Source organism: Pristis pectinata, chromosome 2 (assembly GCF_009764475.1).
Source record: "Pristis pectinata isolate sPriPec2 chromosome 2, sPriPec2.1.pri, whole genome shotgun sequence".
NCBI classification, from domain to species: Eukaryota; Metazoa; Chordata; class Chondrichthyes; order Rhinopristiformes; family Pristidae; genus Pristis; species Pristis pectinata.
The window spans coordinates 46653946-46673478 of NC_067406.1; the positions used below are offsets into that span (position 1 = coordinate 46653946).

General features: G+C 39.5%; 1 protein-coding gene across 1 annotated transcript in view; it reads right to left on the reverse strand.

The window, feature by feature from the left end:
• The window catches only part of LOC127567543 (potassium/sodium hyperpolarization-activated cyclic nucleotide-gated channel 1-like), a 194453-nt gene that overhangs the window by 86884 nt on the left and 88036 nt on the right, over nt 1-19533 (reverse strand). The window contains exons 3-4 of the mRNA XM_052010562.1: nt 17367-17528; nt 3861-4079 (exon numbers count right to left, since the gene is read on the reverse strand). Coding sequence (XP_051866522.1) covers nt 3861-4079; nt 17367-17528 — 381 coding nt within the window. The remainder of the gene's footprint in view (nt 1-3860; nt 4080-17366; nt 17529-19533) is intronic.

Below are 19533 nucleotides of genomic sequence, written 5' to 3' on the forward strand. Positions count from 1 at the left end.
AAGCTGCAATTAAGCTGCACTGCAGACCACACCATCAATTGCAGTAATATGCCAAATGTAGTAAATACCTTCCATTTATTTCTCAGCCAAATAGTCAACCCATAGAAAAAAGACTTACCAACTCCACTACTCCAAGAAGCTGCTCTCCTTTGGTCACAGCTGAGCTGAAGGTGTTGGCAAGCATGGCATCAGAAATCAACAGTCCCAGAAGAGTGGCAGAGGTTAGCTATTCTTATTTTAGTAAAGATTTTCTTTGGACCACAGAGGAGCTGGATAAACTGCAAGGAATCCACTAATTTCCATTCTTTGGCTTCCCACAATTGAACTGATTCCCCCAAATTCTGACACCTGTTGCTTTGCCTCAGGCCCCCATGTTGGCCCAATGTTAAATCAGGGGTCTGTTAAGTCCCAGAGCTGAATTCACCTGTGATAAATCCAGGATCCTTCTCAATTCTGCTCCCATCACTGATGCCAAAGAAACTATGCCCTTCACCTGAGGGATGCGGGCAATCAGTCAATGAATATATTTCAAGCCAGAGATCCACAGATATTTGGACATCAAGAGAATAAAATGACTTGGGAATTGGGCATGTGGTCTTAAGGCAGAGGATCAACCATAATCATAGTCTCTGGCAGAGGGTTTATTCTTGCTTCTAATTTTTGTGTTCTCAATCGTTATATGTGATAATGTTATCTGATTATTAATCAGACTGCGAGTCATTCAAACAGAAAATATCAAATAATCATAAGAACCCTGCACTTCCCATCTGATAGTTCCTTGACATCACAAATAAAGTGTCCTACTAACAGTTTACATCAATCAATGAACAAATAACTTTACGTCTTTGGCAAGTAAGTAACATGAGTAGGATAAAACAATGGCATTATTTACATTGACATATGACATTTTCATCTCCTGACATTTATTTAATCACTTCAGTTTATTGTTCTTTAAAGGATCTCGTTGAAGTAACTACTATGTAGAACTTATTTCACTTAAACATTGGAAAATGAGAGAAAATATATTAGCTTCTGGCACCACATCATTGCAATGATCACATCCCACTGCTCCAACTAGATTAATTTTATTAATTCTTTAATAGATTCTTGAAAAGTGCCTGGACTTATTAATCAGCATTTCTAAGTACCCAAACTACCAAATAAAAAGCCCCGTACCTCTAAAGAAATAAAGCACTGAGATTTTGACATTTAAGATATTAAATTATTGTAAAATAATAACTCGGTGCTCATTTTCAACTTTGGATTTGGAATGTGTTCTGAACCTGCACCTTTTTTCTACTTCCTCATGCAAACATTTAATTCAATGTTATGACTATTGTTTTTTTTATTCTTTCTGCTGGCCACTAATTATAAGTGTGCCTGTGTATTCACAAAGATTGGTGAGTTGATATAATTCCTACTTATTAGGACCATCTGTTCCTTACCTACTGGTGATTCAGACTTAATCCCAGCGGTGATATATTTTATATGTAACTGATGTCTACTGTATAACTAATTAGCTGAAGAATTAATGCATCAGAATGCTGGGAAAATTATTTCCAGAGGCCCTTTCAGTAGGTTATGAAAATGTACCTTGGTCAAAATGTAGTCTTGGTCTTTATGCTCACTTTTTCATTCAATGCGCTTATTAGATTTTACTCTTTTCACGCAGCAGATCGATATCTTCCACCAAATATCAGCTGTCTGTTTTGAATGTCTCCATTATGAATTAAGAATAGGGGGCAGTGCACGTTACAATACTCTCAACGTGGTTTTTTTTGAGTCAAACCTACTAACAAGCCTTCTTTCATCCTTCAGACAATTTCTGACTATGTTCAAGACCTTCTTTCTGGAGATATAATACCACAGGAAAGATCAATAGAAATTCTCCAAGGCTGTCGTGATGAATGAGCACCAATCAGAATAGCTTACAAAAGGGCAAACCTATACAATCTAGGAACATACAACCCTTAAGATCCTGAAACATGGCAGTCTGGACAACATGTTGAAGAGAACTTTGTTAAAGCAGCAATGAGCTTTCACTCCCAAACTTCACTCTTGAAACTATCTACAACACAACATACATCACCCATTGACTCTGCTGTTGTAAAACAAGCAGGATTGCTGCTTTAAAGGTCGCATCATAGTCCCTTAAACAGTTCTACAGGAATTCTACCCCAATCCAACCAACATCAGCGCTGTTTCCCTCCCCAGCCCACTCCACCCTCTCCAGGACCACCAAACACTTTACTCTGTCTTCTTTTTAAAATCTAAGCTGTACAAGTGACAAAGTGATGCTGTTGTACACCACCTGCTGATAAGCTAAATCTAATGCTATTTTACCTCTTTAGCAGATCAATTACATCAAAATATTTTTCAAGAGGTTACTCCAGAAATCGAGTTCCAACACAGTTTCTAAATAATTGAGTTGTGATTGATTTATATGACACATTAATGGCCCAAAATTTTCCATTAGCTGTGAGCCGCCCTTGCTTGTCACTGACCTTTGTGAAATGCTCGGATTTACTTTGCTTGTTTCCCCAGCAGCAACATACAGAGAGAAGTCATCATCATCTGCTCTGTGCAAAGGTAAGAACTTCTGCAATGTAAACACCATCACATGGGAGAACCTGAATAAACCCCACCCATAGAATGGCTGAAAATGTTTCTCCAGCCAGGAAAGCCACATCAAAGTCATATCAAAGCTGTCAAAAATGATGAATGTTTCCGACACTTACAAATATTCAGAAATAATAAAACTATTAAAGACTCTTCAAACCATTAAACATGTTTCCTAACACAAAGAAGTTAAAACACAATAAAATAAATAAACTCAAACAATTAGAGAAATGCACAAGTAATCCTTGAAACCAATGTCTTCAATTGAAATAAATGCTGAAGTTATGCCTATGGCTGATCCGATCTGGAGCAGTTTTTTCAGATTCCCCATCATAAGTAGGAAGGAACTGTTATGAGTACATGCTCCTCCACTACACATCATGAGGAATCCAGATAATAGTCAGCAAAATCACCACAAACTGCTGACCCTGAAATGCCAATATTTTTCTCCACAATTTAGCCAGTAATCAGTCAGTTTATTGCGATTTTTACTTCTTCATGAGTGAAATTAGATAAATGAAACAATGAATACCATCCAATAATGCCATACTTATTTTACCCAAATTGTGTGAATAGATGTTGGATTACTTCCCAGTGAAACAGAATTTGAATAGAACATTATATTATAGAATATGTACATCAACTTACAGCCAGTTACACTCAGCTGTTTCCAATGGCTGTTCACTTTACGTGCATGCCCGATATCAGACTCCTGAAATAGATGCTCTACTCCATCACGCAGGAGATTACCAATGTGGACAGAGGACAAAATTCAAGGAAGTTCTCAAAGCCTTCTTGAAAAAATGCAACATAGTCATGGGAGTCCCTGCCCCATGACCAACAAAGTAGGGGAGGAGTAATCGGAATGGTAATGAGAATGTCAAGTCCCTTCATTAGGAGCACGCAAAAGCCCAGCGTAAAACACTGAAGGAGCACACCAACTTAATGACCTGTGGCAGAATATGCAAATCCTAAATTGCCCACGTCAGCCACCTCAGAGCCCACAGAACTGCAATGGAAGTGAGTCACTCTCAACCCCAATAAGCAATCACGAGAAATAAATGACTGTGCAGGTTTAACCTTGAGTGAACAAGTAATGTGTCATTAGGTATCTCAGACTTTGCCTGTGTGATAATCGAACAGCAATGGCTAAATAGGGAAATGCTTAAGAGATTAACTCTGACATTGCTTAATTAGAAGACCACGTAGTAGGATATTATTATCTGTGTTGCGACACCTACCTTTTCCTGGTACTGTCGTCTTGATGAATCTAAGGACTGGATGAGGGCTGTCGCATGGCCAACAAACATTGCATAGCATGTGGCTCCAACTATCATGCTCAGCATGGTTATCCAGAGATCAGACATAGACACTGGTGCCCGAGCTCCATAGCCAATGCAAAGCATGTGGCTCATAGCTTTGAACAGTGCATAGGAGTACTGCATCCCCCATGAATCATTCTGCATAGAGAAAAAAAGAACACCCAGTCAGCAAAAACTTTTGAAAGACTTAATTTTTCATGTTATTATTAGAAGTGTAATGGATCACTAGCTGCTGCGACATTAAACTGCTAACATCCCCTTCAAGCCCGAGAGGGATTATCTGGCCTTCAGAGACTGCTACACTCTGCTGTTCTTCTTGTTTTTTTGCTTACTGATTCAGAATTTCAGAGATCAGTATGTTACTATCACTGTATCTCCTATTTTTATATATTGCTCCACATCCTTTCAGCTGCATTGCTTACTGTTTAATCTTATTTAGAATCTAATCCTTAGCAGTGTACAAAAAGAATGCACATATGAAGACAGACTGGGAAACATATGCACAAGTGGTAAAAAACTGATATCTAAACAGGCAAAGATATTAAATTACCTGTTTAGACATCAAGGTAATTGGATTTTACCCTCTTTTAATGAAATAAGTATGTATTCAGTCAACACTCAATTGGATCATCTTCAAAAATGTATGGAATTGAGCAAAAATATGTTGGAAAAATCACTATGACGATTTGAACACAGAATTATATGGTAGAACAAGGCCTGCATGATTCACAGCTTCTACGCCTTTCCAACATAGATCACTGAGAAGAATGTCAGATCTTAGAGGCACCTTCCCCTCAGCAGCCACACTGCAGCAGCATAAAATGTTGCCAGGGAGGTGAGAGAAAATGTAGGGGAGCGAGGTCAAGTCAATTTTGTGCATGTGGAGCAACCTCCATATTGTGATCTGTCCTTATGAGTCAAGCCATGTGTGGCCTCACACCAGTGTGTGGTGAGGGGTGAGTTATGTAGAAGAGTTTGCACTTCTGATGTGACTTATTTTAAAATAAAGCTACAAGCAGTGATGGAACAACCAGTGACGAGGTTTCAGTTATCCTGAGCGTCGAAAACAGAAGTTGGCCGATGTTGTGAGGACATTGATGTCAAAATGCAGATGTTTTAATTGATGGTCTCAGAGCAACATGACCCTAGTTCCTTCATGTATATTCAATTAAGTAAGTTGGTTGCACCCAAAAGCTTTAACTGATGATAAAAATGGAACAAATATGAGCTACATTACTTGTGATGTCATTGCTGTGCAACTGTCACCGTGAAAACATCATGCACACTAATGGATTTGCATACAAAGTACCAAGGCCAAATTCCCGTTGGGAGCTCATCCACCTAGAAATGATTACTGGAGTGATCCAACCAGGGTATATTGCATTTATGTATGATTTGTGCAAGAGAAACACATGCTAATGGACCCATTTTATAGGCTGTAATAAATAAATTGATGGGACAAATATACATATTACATTTATAAATTTGTAAATGAATAAAATCTTTGCATATGTGCAGATAGCTAATATAATAAGGAATATTTGTAAATGGCTTTAGTAATAAAATGCTGATATGACAGTTAATATTTTCTGCATCTTTTTAAATTCAATGCTTTGATTCACCACATCAGTGAGCAACAGGAGGATATGTTCTTTGATGTTAGTTTTAATATTTTTTCTGCACATTAGCCAAACCAGCCTGATTAACCATCTAACTTCATGTCATGTTAATTGAATTATGTTAATGTAATACAGTGGTGCTATCGAACGAACCATGTGGCCCATTTAGAATGCTTACAAACCATTTTTTTAAATGTTTTCTGTTGGAAGTATTAAAGAATTCCTGGCATTTGACTCCAATTACAATGTGGAATATTACAGGAATTGCAGAAAACACCTGATTATAATTCTGGTCAGAAGCAATGACTTTAATGCCCCTCTAGCTATATCTTGTGTGGGTGTTATTCATGGTGAGTATCAACTGATTCAATTGGTGTGTGACATTTCCATGATGCCTTCCATATATTTTGTAAAAGCAGATATAATTTAATCTTACCAGGAGCAAATCTAGCCCGTGGTGAACTCATTTTATCACGCCCAAATAGATTGATTTAAATAAACATACCCAGTTTTATCATAGTGCTTTTGTTTTAAAGGAAGTTGAAATATTCCCGGAAAAGCTAACCTACTTAACAGTACCCAACTCTAACAACGAAAGTGATAAATTTATCATTTTCCTGGTGATGAAGTGTGCACGTGTTTTCTGGTGTTTTTAGATGCATATTGATTAATTATTTATTTTGGGAAAAAAAGTTAAAATAAGCCAAATGAGGGCTTCTGCTATGAAAAGTGGTGAGGTCTGCTGAAAGAAAGATGACTGCTAACTGACCATGGGATATGCCAATCCTTCTTGATGTTTGCCTTAAAACAATCACAATTTTTCAAAATAATTAAATTGGTGCTTACTGCAGAGGTTTTAACTCTCAGTAATGATGTAAAACAAACATTATTGGATTGGTTACCTCACTTGAACTTCCCTTTCACTGAAACAAAAGCGGACATGCTAGAAGAACTCAACCAGTCAAGCAGCATCAGTGGTTGGAGAAACCAGTCAATGTTTGGGTTAGTGACCCTTCCTCACAACTGGGAGAAGAGTTGAGGGGTTACAGATTTCAAAGCAGGGGTGGGGGGAGGAGTGTGGTGTATGACAGAAGAGTATATGTAGATAGGTTAAGACAGATCAGATCATAAGGAGTATTAACCATTAGCAAGACATTTTAAAGGAAAGGGATATGATAATTGGAAACAATGGGAGAACAGTTTATCTGAAGTTGGAAAATTTAGTGTTCATTCCAGAAAACTGCAGAGTGCCTGGATGGATGATAAGATGTAAGACTTAAGGACAGCTTCTACCCCACTGCGATAAAACTATTGAACGGTTCTCTTATACAATGAGATGGACTATGACCTCACCTCACATGTTGTGACCTTGCACCTTATTGCACTGCACTTTCTCTGTAGCTGTGACACTTTACTCTGTACTGTTACTGTTTTTACCTGTACTACATCAACGCACTTTGTACTAACTCAATGTAACTGCACTGTGTAATGAATTGACCTGTACGATCGGTTTGTAAGACAAGCTTTTCACTGTACCTCGGTACAAGTGACAATAATAAACCAATACCAATACAGTATTGAGGCATTACTCCTATACTGAGGCATTGAGTGTAGGACTTGGGATACTATGTTGAAGTTGTATAAGTCATGGTGAGGCCCCACTTGGAGAACTGTGTACAGTTTTGGTCACCCTGTTACAGGAAAGACGTGGTTAAGCTGGAAAAAGTGCAGAGAAGAGTTACAAGGATGATGCCAGGACAAGAGGGCCTGAGTGACAGGGAGAGGTTGGTCTTTATTCCTTGGAACGTAGGAGAATGAGGGGTGACCTTATTGAAACGTTTAAAATTATGAGAGGCTTAGATAAAGTGGATGGTAATAGTCTTTTCCCCAGGATAGGGGAGTCCAAAACTAGGGGGCATAGGATTAAGGTGAGAGGGGAAAGATTTAAAAGGGAACCAAGGGGCAACTTTTCCAAGCAGAGGGTGGTGAATATATGGAACAAGCTGCCAGAGGAAGTGGTTGAGGCAGGTACAATAGTATCATTTAAGACGCACTTGGATAGGTACACGGAGGGGCAGAGCTTAGAGGGATATGAGCCAAACACAGGAAATTGGGACCAGCTGGGTGGGCACGATGGTCGGCATGGGCTCGTTGGGCTGAACGGCCTGCATCTGTTCTGTATTGCTCTATGACTCTATGTTGTTCTACATTGAGCCCAACTATGTCAGTGAAGGAGGCCGCAGACAGAGAGATCAGTTTCTCCAGTGTAGTGGAGGCCACACTGTGAACACCAAATGCAGTAGTCTAGATTAGAAGTGCAAGTGAATTGCTGCTTCACCCAATGACTGTTTGGATCCCTGGATGGCGGAAAGGGAAGAGGTGAATGGGTGGGTGTTGCATCTCCTCTGGTTGTATGGGAAGGTGCTGTGGGACAGGGAGTGGTCTATGGGGATGGAAGAGTAGACTAAGAAGCCAAGAGGTGAGTGATCCCTGTAAAATGCAGAACATGGAGGAGAGGGGAAGATGTGACTGGTGGTGGGATCATGTTGGAGCCTTCCGAAGCAAACAGAGGAGATGCAACACCTAAATATCTTCCAATCTAGTGTACTGCATTTGGCATTCACGTCCCTTTCTCACCCCAGTTCTTTAAAATGTCAGTTCTCATGCTCCTTATTGTTTGATCACCTCTTGCCAATAACAACATTTAAAAGACATTTGGATAAGTACATGGAAAGGGGTGGTTTAAAGGAATATGGGCCAAATGCGGGCAAATGAGACTAGCTTGGTGGGACCATGGTCGGCATGGATGAGTTGAGCCGAAGGGCCTGTTTCCAAGCCGTATTACTCTATGAATCTATGACACAATAACATGAAAACTGGTGGAGTTATAGATAAAACGAGGAAGGTTGTTGATGTATACAGCCAGATATAGATCAGTTGGAAACTTGTGTAGAGAAACAGCAGATGGAGTTTAATCCGGACAAGTGCGAGGCATTGCATTTTGGGAGGTCAAATGCAAGAGGGAAGTATACAGTAAATGGCAGAACCCTTCGAAGCACTGATGTACAGAGGCATCTCAGGGCACAAGTCCATAGCTCCCTGAAATTGACAACACAAGTGGATAGGGTGGTAAAGAAGGCATAGAGCATGCTTGGCTTTATCAATCAGGGCATTGAGTACAAAGGTTGGCAAGTCATGTTTCAACTGTATATAACTTTGGTTGGACCACATTTAGAGTATAGTGTGTAGTTCTGCTTGTCACATTTCAGGAAGGATGTGGAGGGTTTGGAGAGGATGCTAAAAACAAACATCTACAACATAGATATTCTCTGCAGTCACCAATACATTGTACCATTTTTGGTTTCCCGCTTGTCCTAAACTAACACATTACATTATGGGTTTAAACTGATTGAAAAGTGGAGTTGCATTCAAAATCCATGATTAAATGCAATCCATATATCAGGGAGACATTCAAGGACTTAATGATCCAAGTGTGGCCTTCTCTACATTGGTGAGACCAAACGCAGACTAGGTGACTGTTTCGCAGAACACCTGGGCTCTGTCCATAACCGCGATCTGCATCTCCCCATTGCCAGTCACTTCAACTCCCCCTCCCACACTATCACAGATATGTCATTCCTCGGCCTCCTCCACTGCCAGGAGAATTCCAAGTGCAAACTGGAAGAACAGCACCTCATTTTCTGTCTTGGAACCTTGCAGCCTAATGGCATGAATATGTAATTCTCCCACTTAAAGTAATCCCCACACCCCTTCCCTACACCCTCCCCCAACCAAGCCTCTTCTTTTCTACAGAAGAATGAGGGGACCTCATAGAAACATTTAGAATGTTGAAAGGATTGGACAGAGTAGATGTGGTTAAGCTGTTTTCCCTGGTGGGTGAGTCCAGGACTAGAGGGCACAATCTTAGAGTTAGAGGGTAGCGGTTTAAAACAGAAATGAGGAGAAATTTCTTTAGCCAGAGGGTAGTGAAATAATGGAATTCTTTGCCACGTACAACTGTGGAGGCCCAATAATTGGGGGTGTTTAAGCAGGAGATTGATAGGTATCTAATTAGTCAAGGTATCAAGAGATATGGGGATAAGGCCGGAAATTGGGGCTAGATAGGAATAGTATTAGTTTAGCTCATGGAGCAGACTCGATTGGCCGAATGGCCTACTTCTGCTCCTTTGTCTTGTGATCTTCCCTTTCCTAGCCTCTCTTTTTTCTACCCCCCTTTTTTCTCCTCTCCTTACCTTTGACCCATCCCCCAGTGAATCTGCTCCCCCCTCCTCCCCCGCACCCGCCTATCACTATTTCTTACCTGCATCTACCTATCACCACCTTGTGCCCACCCCGCTTCCCCTATTTTGTCCACTTATCGCTGCTCTGCCTTTCCCTCCTATATATTTGGCTTCCCCTTTTCCTATCCTCAGTCCTGAAGAAGGGTCCTGACCCAAAACGTTGACCGCCTGCTTTTCTCCACGGATGCTGCCTGGCCTGCTGAGTTCCTCCAGCATCATAGTGTTTTTCATCAAGGACTTAATGACTCTGGTGAACCTTTTATAAGTCTTGTGCCTAATTTCACATGTAGGCAGTGGTTTGAAACTTACAACTCTTACAGTGTTAAAGTTACTCACTGAGGTCTAATATAAATAACTTAAAATGTTTCCTCTCCTTCAAGAAAAACTACCTTATTATTTATGGTATGCAAGTACTTTGAGATGATTGGCAACATATGGCTGCTATTATTATTAAATAGTTTTTAAAACACCAAAAAAATTGGCAACACTGTGAGGGTATTTCATCTGTGACTTTACTCTTTCTAATGACAGTAGTATTGAGGATCAGTTTGCTTCTGGCTGTTCTTGATGATTACGGGTCTGAATAATGAATACCATGAATAAAATATGTCAGTGTCAGAAACAAGGAAAGCTGACCACTGGACCAAACTAGAAATTAAAATATTCAGATAATCCAATTAACCCAGAACTGCTGAATCTTCCAGTTAAGTGGCACCATTGCCAGTGAATGAGGATAATAAGAGGAATAAAATTGATTGAGATTCAACTGACATTTACAAATTTGTCAGTGAGCTTCAATGATATTGACAAGATGATCAGTTCCAAATGCTTCTGTTTTACTTTAGGGCATTATGATTTTTTATTACCTAACAGAGTATATTTATCACAATGTGCATTTACCATTACCTAAGTATGCTGAAGAAAGCATAAAGAAAAAAACTGGAGAATTAATTTTTATTGCTTTGCTGCAACTAAATATTTGAAATTATGTTCACCACCAAACACCTCCAATTGTTTAATCAATGACCATTTTCATCGTGCTTCCTTTTAGAGCGTCAACTTTAGCCAGAAACTTTCTACATTTCACTAATTAGAGATATGGTCATAGAGCGATACAGCATGGAAACAAGCCCTTTGGCGGACCAAGTCCGCACCGGCCATCAACCACCCATTTACACTGATCCTACATTAATCCCATTTGTATTCTCCCCACATTCCCATCAACTCACCCCTGATTCTACCCCTCACCGATGCACTAGGGACAATTTGTAGAGGCCAAGTAATCTACCGACCTGCACGTCTTTGGATGTGGGAGGAAACCAAAGCACCCAGAGGAAACCACTATGGTCACACGGAGAATGTGCGATCTCTATACAGACAGCACCCAAGGTTAGGAATTAACCTGGGTCTCTGCACAGCCATTAATCAATGGCTCTAGTAGCTGTGCCACTTTGCTTCCTCAAAGTGGTCTTAGCAAGGTTTAATGTTTCCTCATTTTATGCTTCATTAGCCAACTCCATTGGTAGAGGTTTTATAATTGGCTTCAATGTTCCTGGGATGAAACTAATTAGCTGTTGTCTGCTGATGGTCTATGGAGGTGCACATATTTGATTGTCATACAAGGACAATAGTGTGGTTTTGGTACACTTCCCCTCACTGTTGGAATGGCTTGGCAGGACATAAAGGTTGCAGATGAATGGGGAAATGGATTAAGGGAGGAAATACATAAGGTTGCCCACTATCTCCAGAAAATAGTAATTTCCTTCAAATGAACAGGGACAAAAAGAGAACTGCTGAGAGAAGGATTTATCTTTCACAAGAAAAACATATGAATATCTGACCAGCAACTATTTGAAGCAAATATTCTAGAGATCAATAATTAACATATACATCACATTCAGTACCAAGCAATAACCATCTCCAACAAAAGAGAGTTTAATCAACTACCCATGGCATTCAAGGGCATTACCATCACTAAGACCCTCACTGTCAACATCCAGGGAATCACCAATGACCAGAAAATTAACCTGACCAGTCACATAAACACTGCGGTTACAAATGCAGGTCAGGGGCTGGCTATCATGTGGCAAGTGACTCACCTCCTGATAGTACGATGCCTTTTCTACCATTGTGCCATCAAAGCAGTCCAGTTGATATGGCACCCCATCTACCAACCTAAACATTCATTCCTTTCACCAACTATATACCCTGGCTGCAGTGTGTACCAGCTACAAAATGCACTGCAATTTTACTTGCCCGAGTTACTCGCCAGGATTTCTCAAAGCTGTGAGCTCTACCATCGATAAGGATGGGACAGCAGACATGTGGAAACATTGCCAATCTGTGGTTGTCACTAACTGTAATTCCTGTCCACGTAGCACTGTGGAATAATTTTTAACAGATGGATTGCAGTATTTTAAGGTGGCAGCTCAGTACCAGCTTCTCAAGGGCAATTAGGAATTAACAGTAAGTGCTGGCCTTGCCAGTGATGCCCATATCTCACAAATGAATAAAAACAATTGCTGACATAATATTGGTGAATTCTTTAATAATCTAACTGAATCTGATATAACTTAACCATCTTTGAATGGTGGACCCTGTCTTCGGTGTCTGGCAGTTCAAGCAAGTCTGATCCTCAGGGCCAATAATTCCCCGAGGTTGATAAACTCAGCGATCACAGCTTCACAGAGCAGCTGATTTATGGAGGAACTAGTGAATCCACTTAAAGGAGAATCCTTATGTTAATGTATTGAGTACTCATTATTTATCTATAATGCAAACAAGCTGTCATTTGTTATATTGTCAATTCATGTGTCAATACATATCTGAGCTTGTTTCTGGGCAAGATTTCTACAGAATGTTTTTGAAGATTCATCTTGAATATCTCTCAAGGCAGTTACAAGCACTGAGTTGAAGAAGTGATAAATTATAGAAATTACTCAGTTTGCAGTGCCATCTCAATCTGGAGATTTATTGTTTCTTTATAGTAATGTGACTTCCAACAGAATTGGCTTTAGGGTTTCAATATTATAATCTACAGAGCATACCTAGGAATTGGCTGACATTTCTCATCTTTGATTAAATTTTATTTAAACTGAAAATCCATGATGAGGGACTAATGACCTTAGATCAGTATACCATTAAAATGGCTGAAGAGAATAAAACAAGGAGATAAATTGGGAAGGAGTAATTAGATGACATTCAGGTTAGGTTTCAAAAACTTTGAAACTGGAGAAAGGATGAGAGAAATAAGGATTTCCATCATTTTGATAGACTCTGGATATGTAATAGCTAACAGATGTATAACTGTAAGCCAGCAAACCAAATAAATGATCTTCAGATAAAAGACAGTTTTGTCCATTCTGCCTTCAAATTTTATACACTTAGTTTTCAGTTCACTGTGTAGGGATCAGATGAAGAGAGGATTAGATTCAGCTCTGATGCCCCAAAGCCCACATGCAAATTGAAAGCCAACATGTGCAGATCAGGAGATGAGAAAATGAGAAAATGGGTACTCATTCCTCTGTGGAAGATATACCTCCAACTAGATACTTCACAGATGTCCAAGACATAGGCTAGAAGATGAAATAAAAGTACATGAATTTTGAATATTTGATCATAGAATCCTTGTGGGATATTGTTCTGCCTCAGGACATGAATTATCCCATAATAAACATTCAGCCGCTCCTGATGCTGGCGGACAGAAAGTGGTTTTCCCTTTCACCCTAGTGGTTAGCTTCAGAGACTTTGTGGCCCATTTCCTAACATAACATTTAATTAACAAATTCTGAGAAGTTGTTCGTCAAACTGCGTACTGTATAAAGTTGCCTTCAAACTACTTCAGTGCCTTCAACAGTGCTCCAGCAGGGACTCGAGGAAGTTGGGGAGAACAGAAAGTCAGGGGAATTCATTAAGTGCTGGTAGATGTGGGAGGTGGAGAACATCCTGGTTTATTGTGATGGCATCTTTCAAATTAAAAAGGGCTTTCATTCACTCAGAAATGCTCCGGAGCAAACCCGTGATATCTAATCTGTTTTTCACATTCAGTTATTCAAGTGTTCTTATGAACAACAGTGTCTGCAACTTGTGCAGAATGATGTACACCTTCCCTTAAAGATGCTTTCCACAGCAGTCTGAAGTAATGTTGAACTCTGGACCTTGGGGGCCCCAGTGTCAGACTGAGGTTATCAACTGGATTTGTGGCATCAACAAGGGCAATGGCAGAAGAGGTCCTGCTAGAATGCACCACGTCATGCCTGTGATACTCAGCAAGAACACAGTGTAGGCTTGATGTGACACTCAGAATCCTTTCCCGAGCCAAGATAGGTGCTGCCTGAGCTTCCATGACTGCTCCAACTTCACTAGCATTATTATAATAGGATCTTATCAAACATTTAAGATTCTGACTGAGATCACTCCCAAGCAGCACATTGGAGAAATGCAGCACAGAAGCAGGCCCTTCAGCCCACCCCTTCCATGCTGACCATTTTGTCCATCGACACTAATCCCATTTGCCTACATTAAATTAGGCCTATGACTTCATTTAAATGATTGTGTCATGTTTTCATGTATCAAAAAATTCAAGGATATAATTTGTTACATAAGAGTTTGAGAGAGTGGTTAAAACAGCTTCTTGATGAAATGAAAGCAAAGCTAATAGGATTTAGAGGTTGAACAAAACATGGAACATAGAAAAGTACAGCACAGTATGGGCCTTTCAGCCCATGATGTTGTGCTGATCTATATAAACCTACTTCACGATTAAGCTAGCCATTCCCTCCTACACAGCCATAACCCTCCATTTTTCTTACATCCATGTGCCTATCTAAGAGTCTCTTAAATGTCCCTATTGTATCAGCCTCTACCATAACCCCCGGCAGTGTGTTCCAGGCACACACCACTCTCTGTGCAAAAAGAACTACCTCTGAGATCTTCCCTAAACTTTCCTCCACTCACCTTAAACGGATGTCCTCTGGCATGGAGCTTAGTTATTGCAACATGAAGACCATTGAACCCATTGGGTTTATACTGGATCCCAACAGAATAATCACAGTCCCACTCGACTTATTTCCCTTTGGTTCCATAACCTATTCTCTCCCATGTACCCATAAACTCCCTTTTGATTCTTTTGCCACTTACCTGCACTAAGGATAATATCCAGTGGCCAATTATGTCTTTGGGATGTGAGAGAAAACTTCAGCCTCCCAAAAAAGGAGAATGTGTAACCTCAACACAGACAACTCTCAACATCAGGACTGAACATGGGTCTCTGGGGCTGTGAGGTGGCAGAGGAGCTTAAGAAATACTTGCAGGAGGTTGAAAAAACTACAAGTGTGAATAGCTGGGTTGTGGATTAAAAAACGCAGAGTTTCGTTCAATTGCTTTTGAACTCTAGAAGAAAATCTACAAGGCTTTCCCTCAATGTCAAATAGCTGATACCATATGTTAGGACAGAGCTTGCGTTACATCTAAATAAGAAGACTGGTTTGCAAAATGAGTTCTTGTCCTATGCTCTCCTCCAATTTGTTCAATTAAAGCACTGTAGTATAAACAAATTCCTTTTAGACATGGCATTTGATATGGTTTTGTGACACATGCAGAATAATTAGTATTACCAAGGCAATCATGTAAAGATTAAAAATAATTCCATAGTTTTTATTAATTCTCTCTTGCTCAATATTTTAATTTATTACTTCAAATTACAAATTGTTGCATGGCTGCAGGAGAGAAATCAAGAAAGATATTAGTTGATTTAAATGTCTACATCATGTAATTATTACAAAGATTGCAAAATGTTCAGATAGTTACAGACACATTTTTCACAGGAATTGACTTTATCCTATTTGCTCTCTTAAAATCCCTCACATATTTCAATATATTGTCTCCCCTTAACCTCTTTTACTCCAAGAGCAACAATCCCAGCTTCTCCAATCTTTCCAGATATCTGATCCCTAATGTCATTCTGATAAACCTTCTCTGAGCCCTGCCCAAGATTTTCTTCCCAAAGTGCAGTGCCTGGTGAGGCCTTACAGTGAAGTATAAAAGGTTTAACATGACTTCCTTGTTTTTATATTCGGAGCGTATTTATAAGGCTATGTATCCCACATGGTTTCTTAAACATCTTATCAGCCTGAACTTTTACCTTCAAGGACTTGTGAATATGCTTCCTCCATGCACCAACCAAATCCCTCTCCCCAAATCCCTCTGTTCTTGTACACTGCTCAAATTTGCATATTGTGCTGCTTCTGCATGTGGTTTCCTCCAAAGTGCGTCAGTCAGGCAATATACATGAAACTGCACCTGCCATCCATTTGCCTGTTTCACTAATCTATTAACTCTCTAAGTCTTCTAAATCGTGTTCACTATTTTTTTTCATGGTGTGTTTCTGCCAAGTGCTCCAGTTTCCTCCCATCTCTCAAAGGTAGGTTAATAGGACACTGTAAATTATCCTTTAGTTGAGGTTAGTGGCAAAAAAACTCAGAGGGAGCTGATGGACTGGTGGGAGAGAATAAGTTTCAAGGTGCAGGAAAATAAGGAGAGAGGAAATAATACAGAGGGTGTTGCTGTTCTGGGAACTGGCACCAACTCAATGGGCTGAATGGCTTCTTTTTGTCTCATAATAAGTAAGTACTCCATTCATATTTTTAATAATTCTTCAACCCCCCTTTGCTGTTTTCCTCCAGTCTGTTAGGGCATCTTAAATTCCATAGTATTAGTGCTCTATTAGTTTGAAATTTCTCACTGAAATATTTCTTGAGGTTTGCTCTACTGTTTCTTTCTCACTATTTTAAGGGTCTATGGTAAATACTTGGCATTTGTAACAGATCATCTTCTGTTTCTTGATATGAACAAAACTGATTCAGTCTTTGAATGAATACAGTGTCCCTCTTTAGAAAGTTATGTTACCCTTGATCCATTCTGTGTCCCTGACCTTTTCCTTCTCTCTCCCTCTTGGTAATGCTGTACTCAGAAATATTTAGTTCCCACTTAAGCCATGTTTAAGCTCTTCAGCACAGCTGCTTTATCAAAGTCTGATATATTCCACTGACTCATCAACCTTATCTCTTACACTTCTTTTGTTAAAAGACTTGCTTGACTTGTTTACTTTTCCTAATTCTTGCTTCCTTTGCTCGTTCCCTCCCAGTTTTCTCTATACCCATTCTCTCCTCTCTGCTGTAATGTGTTGTCCTCTGGGGTAGTTTAAAGACAGAGAGAACACGAACAGATGAGTTGAATATGAAGTAAGGAAAAAATAATGTACTCATGGAGAGGTTCACTCATGCTATAGTTGAGTATTTATATTAACCTGGCAGAGATAAGAGCACCGCAGAGGACAATATCGTTGTTAGATAACCTATGTATGAAGAATCAAGTCCCAGTCTTGAAATGGTTCAAAGGATGATCTTGGTGCACATGCAATAATTCAAAATATGCTTGCCTTCGGGCTCAGGACCATTTTTCAAGAAAGCCTTGGGAATATACATAAAAAATATAACAATACTTACAACCATACCATTTAAGGACACCCAACAATCAGGGGGAAAATCCTGAAGCAATGGAACTAGAAACTGGAGACAACCATCCCAGTGGCATAATAGAAGCATCATTCCAATGAGGTTAAATATTCTCACCACAGCACTGGCAAAGTCATATGTCATATGGAATATCTGAAAGGGTAACAGAAAGAAATTAGGATTTAAGCCTAGTCTCCTTCAGTATATGTCATCATTAATATTCTAAAGGATTATCAAGTTGGAACATTTGGAGACACAAAAGACTGCAGATGCTGGAATCTGGAGCAAAGAAAATGAGCCGCTGGAGGAGCTCAGGGGGTCGGACAGCATCTGTAGAGGGAAATGGACAGTCAACGTCTTGGGTTGAGATACTTCATCTGGACCAGATGAAGGCTCTCGACCGGAAATGTTGAATGTCCATTTCCCTCTACAGATGCTGCCCAACCCCATGGGTTCCTCATTTTTTGCTTGGAATATTTGGAATCCTTTAGATCACAGCTGTGATCATCGTAAAATTATAACGATTTTGTGGAACAGAGTTTCCATAGCATTCTGTGAACTTTCACTCTGTGAAGAGCTTTTGGTTTCTTTTCAGAACGTAGCAGATATATTCAGAGTTAGGAATAGAAATTCTGCTCACTTTTGCGAGTCATTTTCATCGAGGAACTGATTATTCAGCAAGGAACCTTTTCCAAGAATTCTGATCACTAAAGCAAACAAAATCAGTTCAGTGACAACTATCTATCAGCTTTTATTTTATTATTTTTTACTTCAGATTTCCAGCAGACAGAATTTTGCTTTCATAGTACATATGTCAGTATTTTCTTTATTGCTTTCCCCAATCAAAGAATTTTCCAGGGCAATGAAAGCTTCAGTCGTGTCATTAGCATACTGCCTTATACACACAATTTAAAAACAGTAATGAAAATGAATAATAAATCATCATAGTTTTATTGACCTGAAGGTATTATTAATAATTGAAATTAGCTAGTAGTTACCATAGAGAGAATTCAGCAAGGGATTGGCATCAAAATCATAATTTTGTGCTTAGTGTTGGCTGGTTCATTCATCTTTCGGTGGAGTGAGAAAGATGTTCTCAAGCTCATCAAATAGCTAACTTTGCATATCTGCTCTTCAATCTGAATACTCACTGTATCAAAGACGATTGCACTTTATGTTATCATGAAGTACTCACATGTGTGAGTGGGTTCAATACAGCTAAAACTAAACTCTTCTTGTCACTTGAGTGATTTAATTTGCTTGGTTGCCAATATGATTTTATTTCATTTTATTGCCAGATTGTTAATAAAGAGCACAAGCAAACCCAGTTGTCCAATACAAACACCATCATACATGCATGCATACACATAGATAAAACAAAGCTATGACTTGACGACTCTTGTGATCAGAGCAGCTTAAGTTATGAAGAATACAGTGGAAGATCCCAGAACAAAGGGCCACTGTTTGAAAATAAGGGGTCACTCATTTAAGACAGAGTTGAAATGTTTTCCCCCAGGGAGTTTTTGGAACTTCCTCAAAGGGTGGTGGGAGCAGAGTCTTTGGATATTTTTAAGGCAGAGGTACATAAATTCTTGATAAAGGTGAAAGGCTACTGCAGGTTGATGGAAGGTGGTTACGATCTGATTCGTCATGATTTCATTAAATGCTGAAGTGACTACTTCTGTTCCTAATTCATATTTTTGTATGTGCAAATGGCTTTAAATAGAGAATGGACACTCCTGCATATGAACGAGCTCCCATAATATTATTAAATTCAAAAGTCCGGTGTGGGGGTACATACATTCATTCCTATGAATGGCAGAACTAGTTTCCCCCCCCCTCTCCATTTTTAGTAATTGTTCTTTCTTATCAGTCTTGTGTGATTTTGATGCCTTTCATTGCAACATTGTGGATGTAAGGTTACCATATCAAATGACTTTTGTGTATTTTTTTAAACTTATTGGCAAAATCAACTTAAGGACATTTGTAAGAATGGAACCCATTCATTGCCCAGGGACTGCCCGAGTCAATCCAGGGAGACTCAAACATCCAAATGATGTTGGAAATTTTCAAAGCTGATCATGGAGCAAGGAAGGAACAGGAATTTTCTTCTCCTGCTTGTTCCCTTCCACCTCATTTTAAGAAAATTAAAATCACC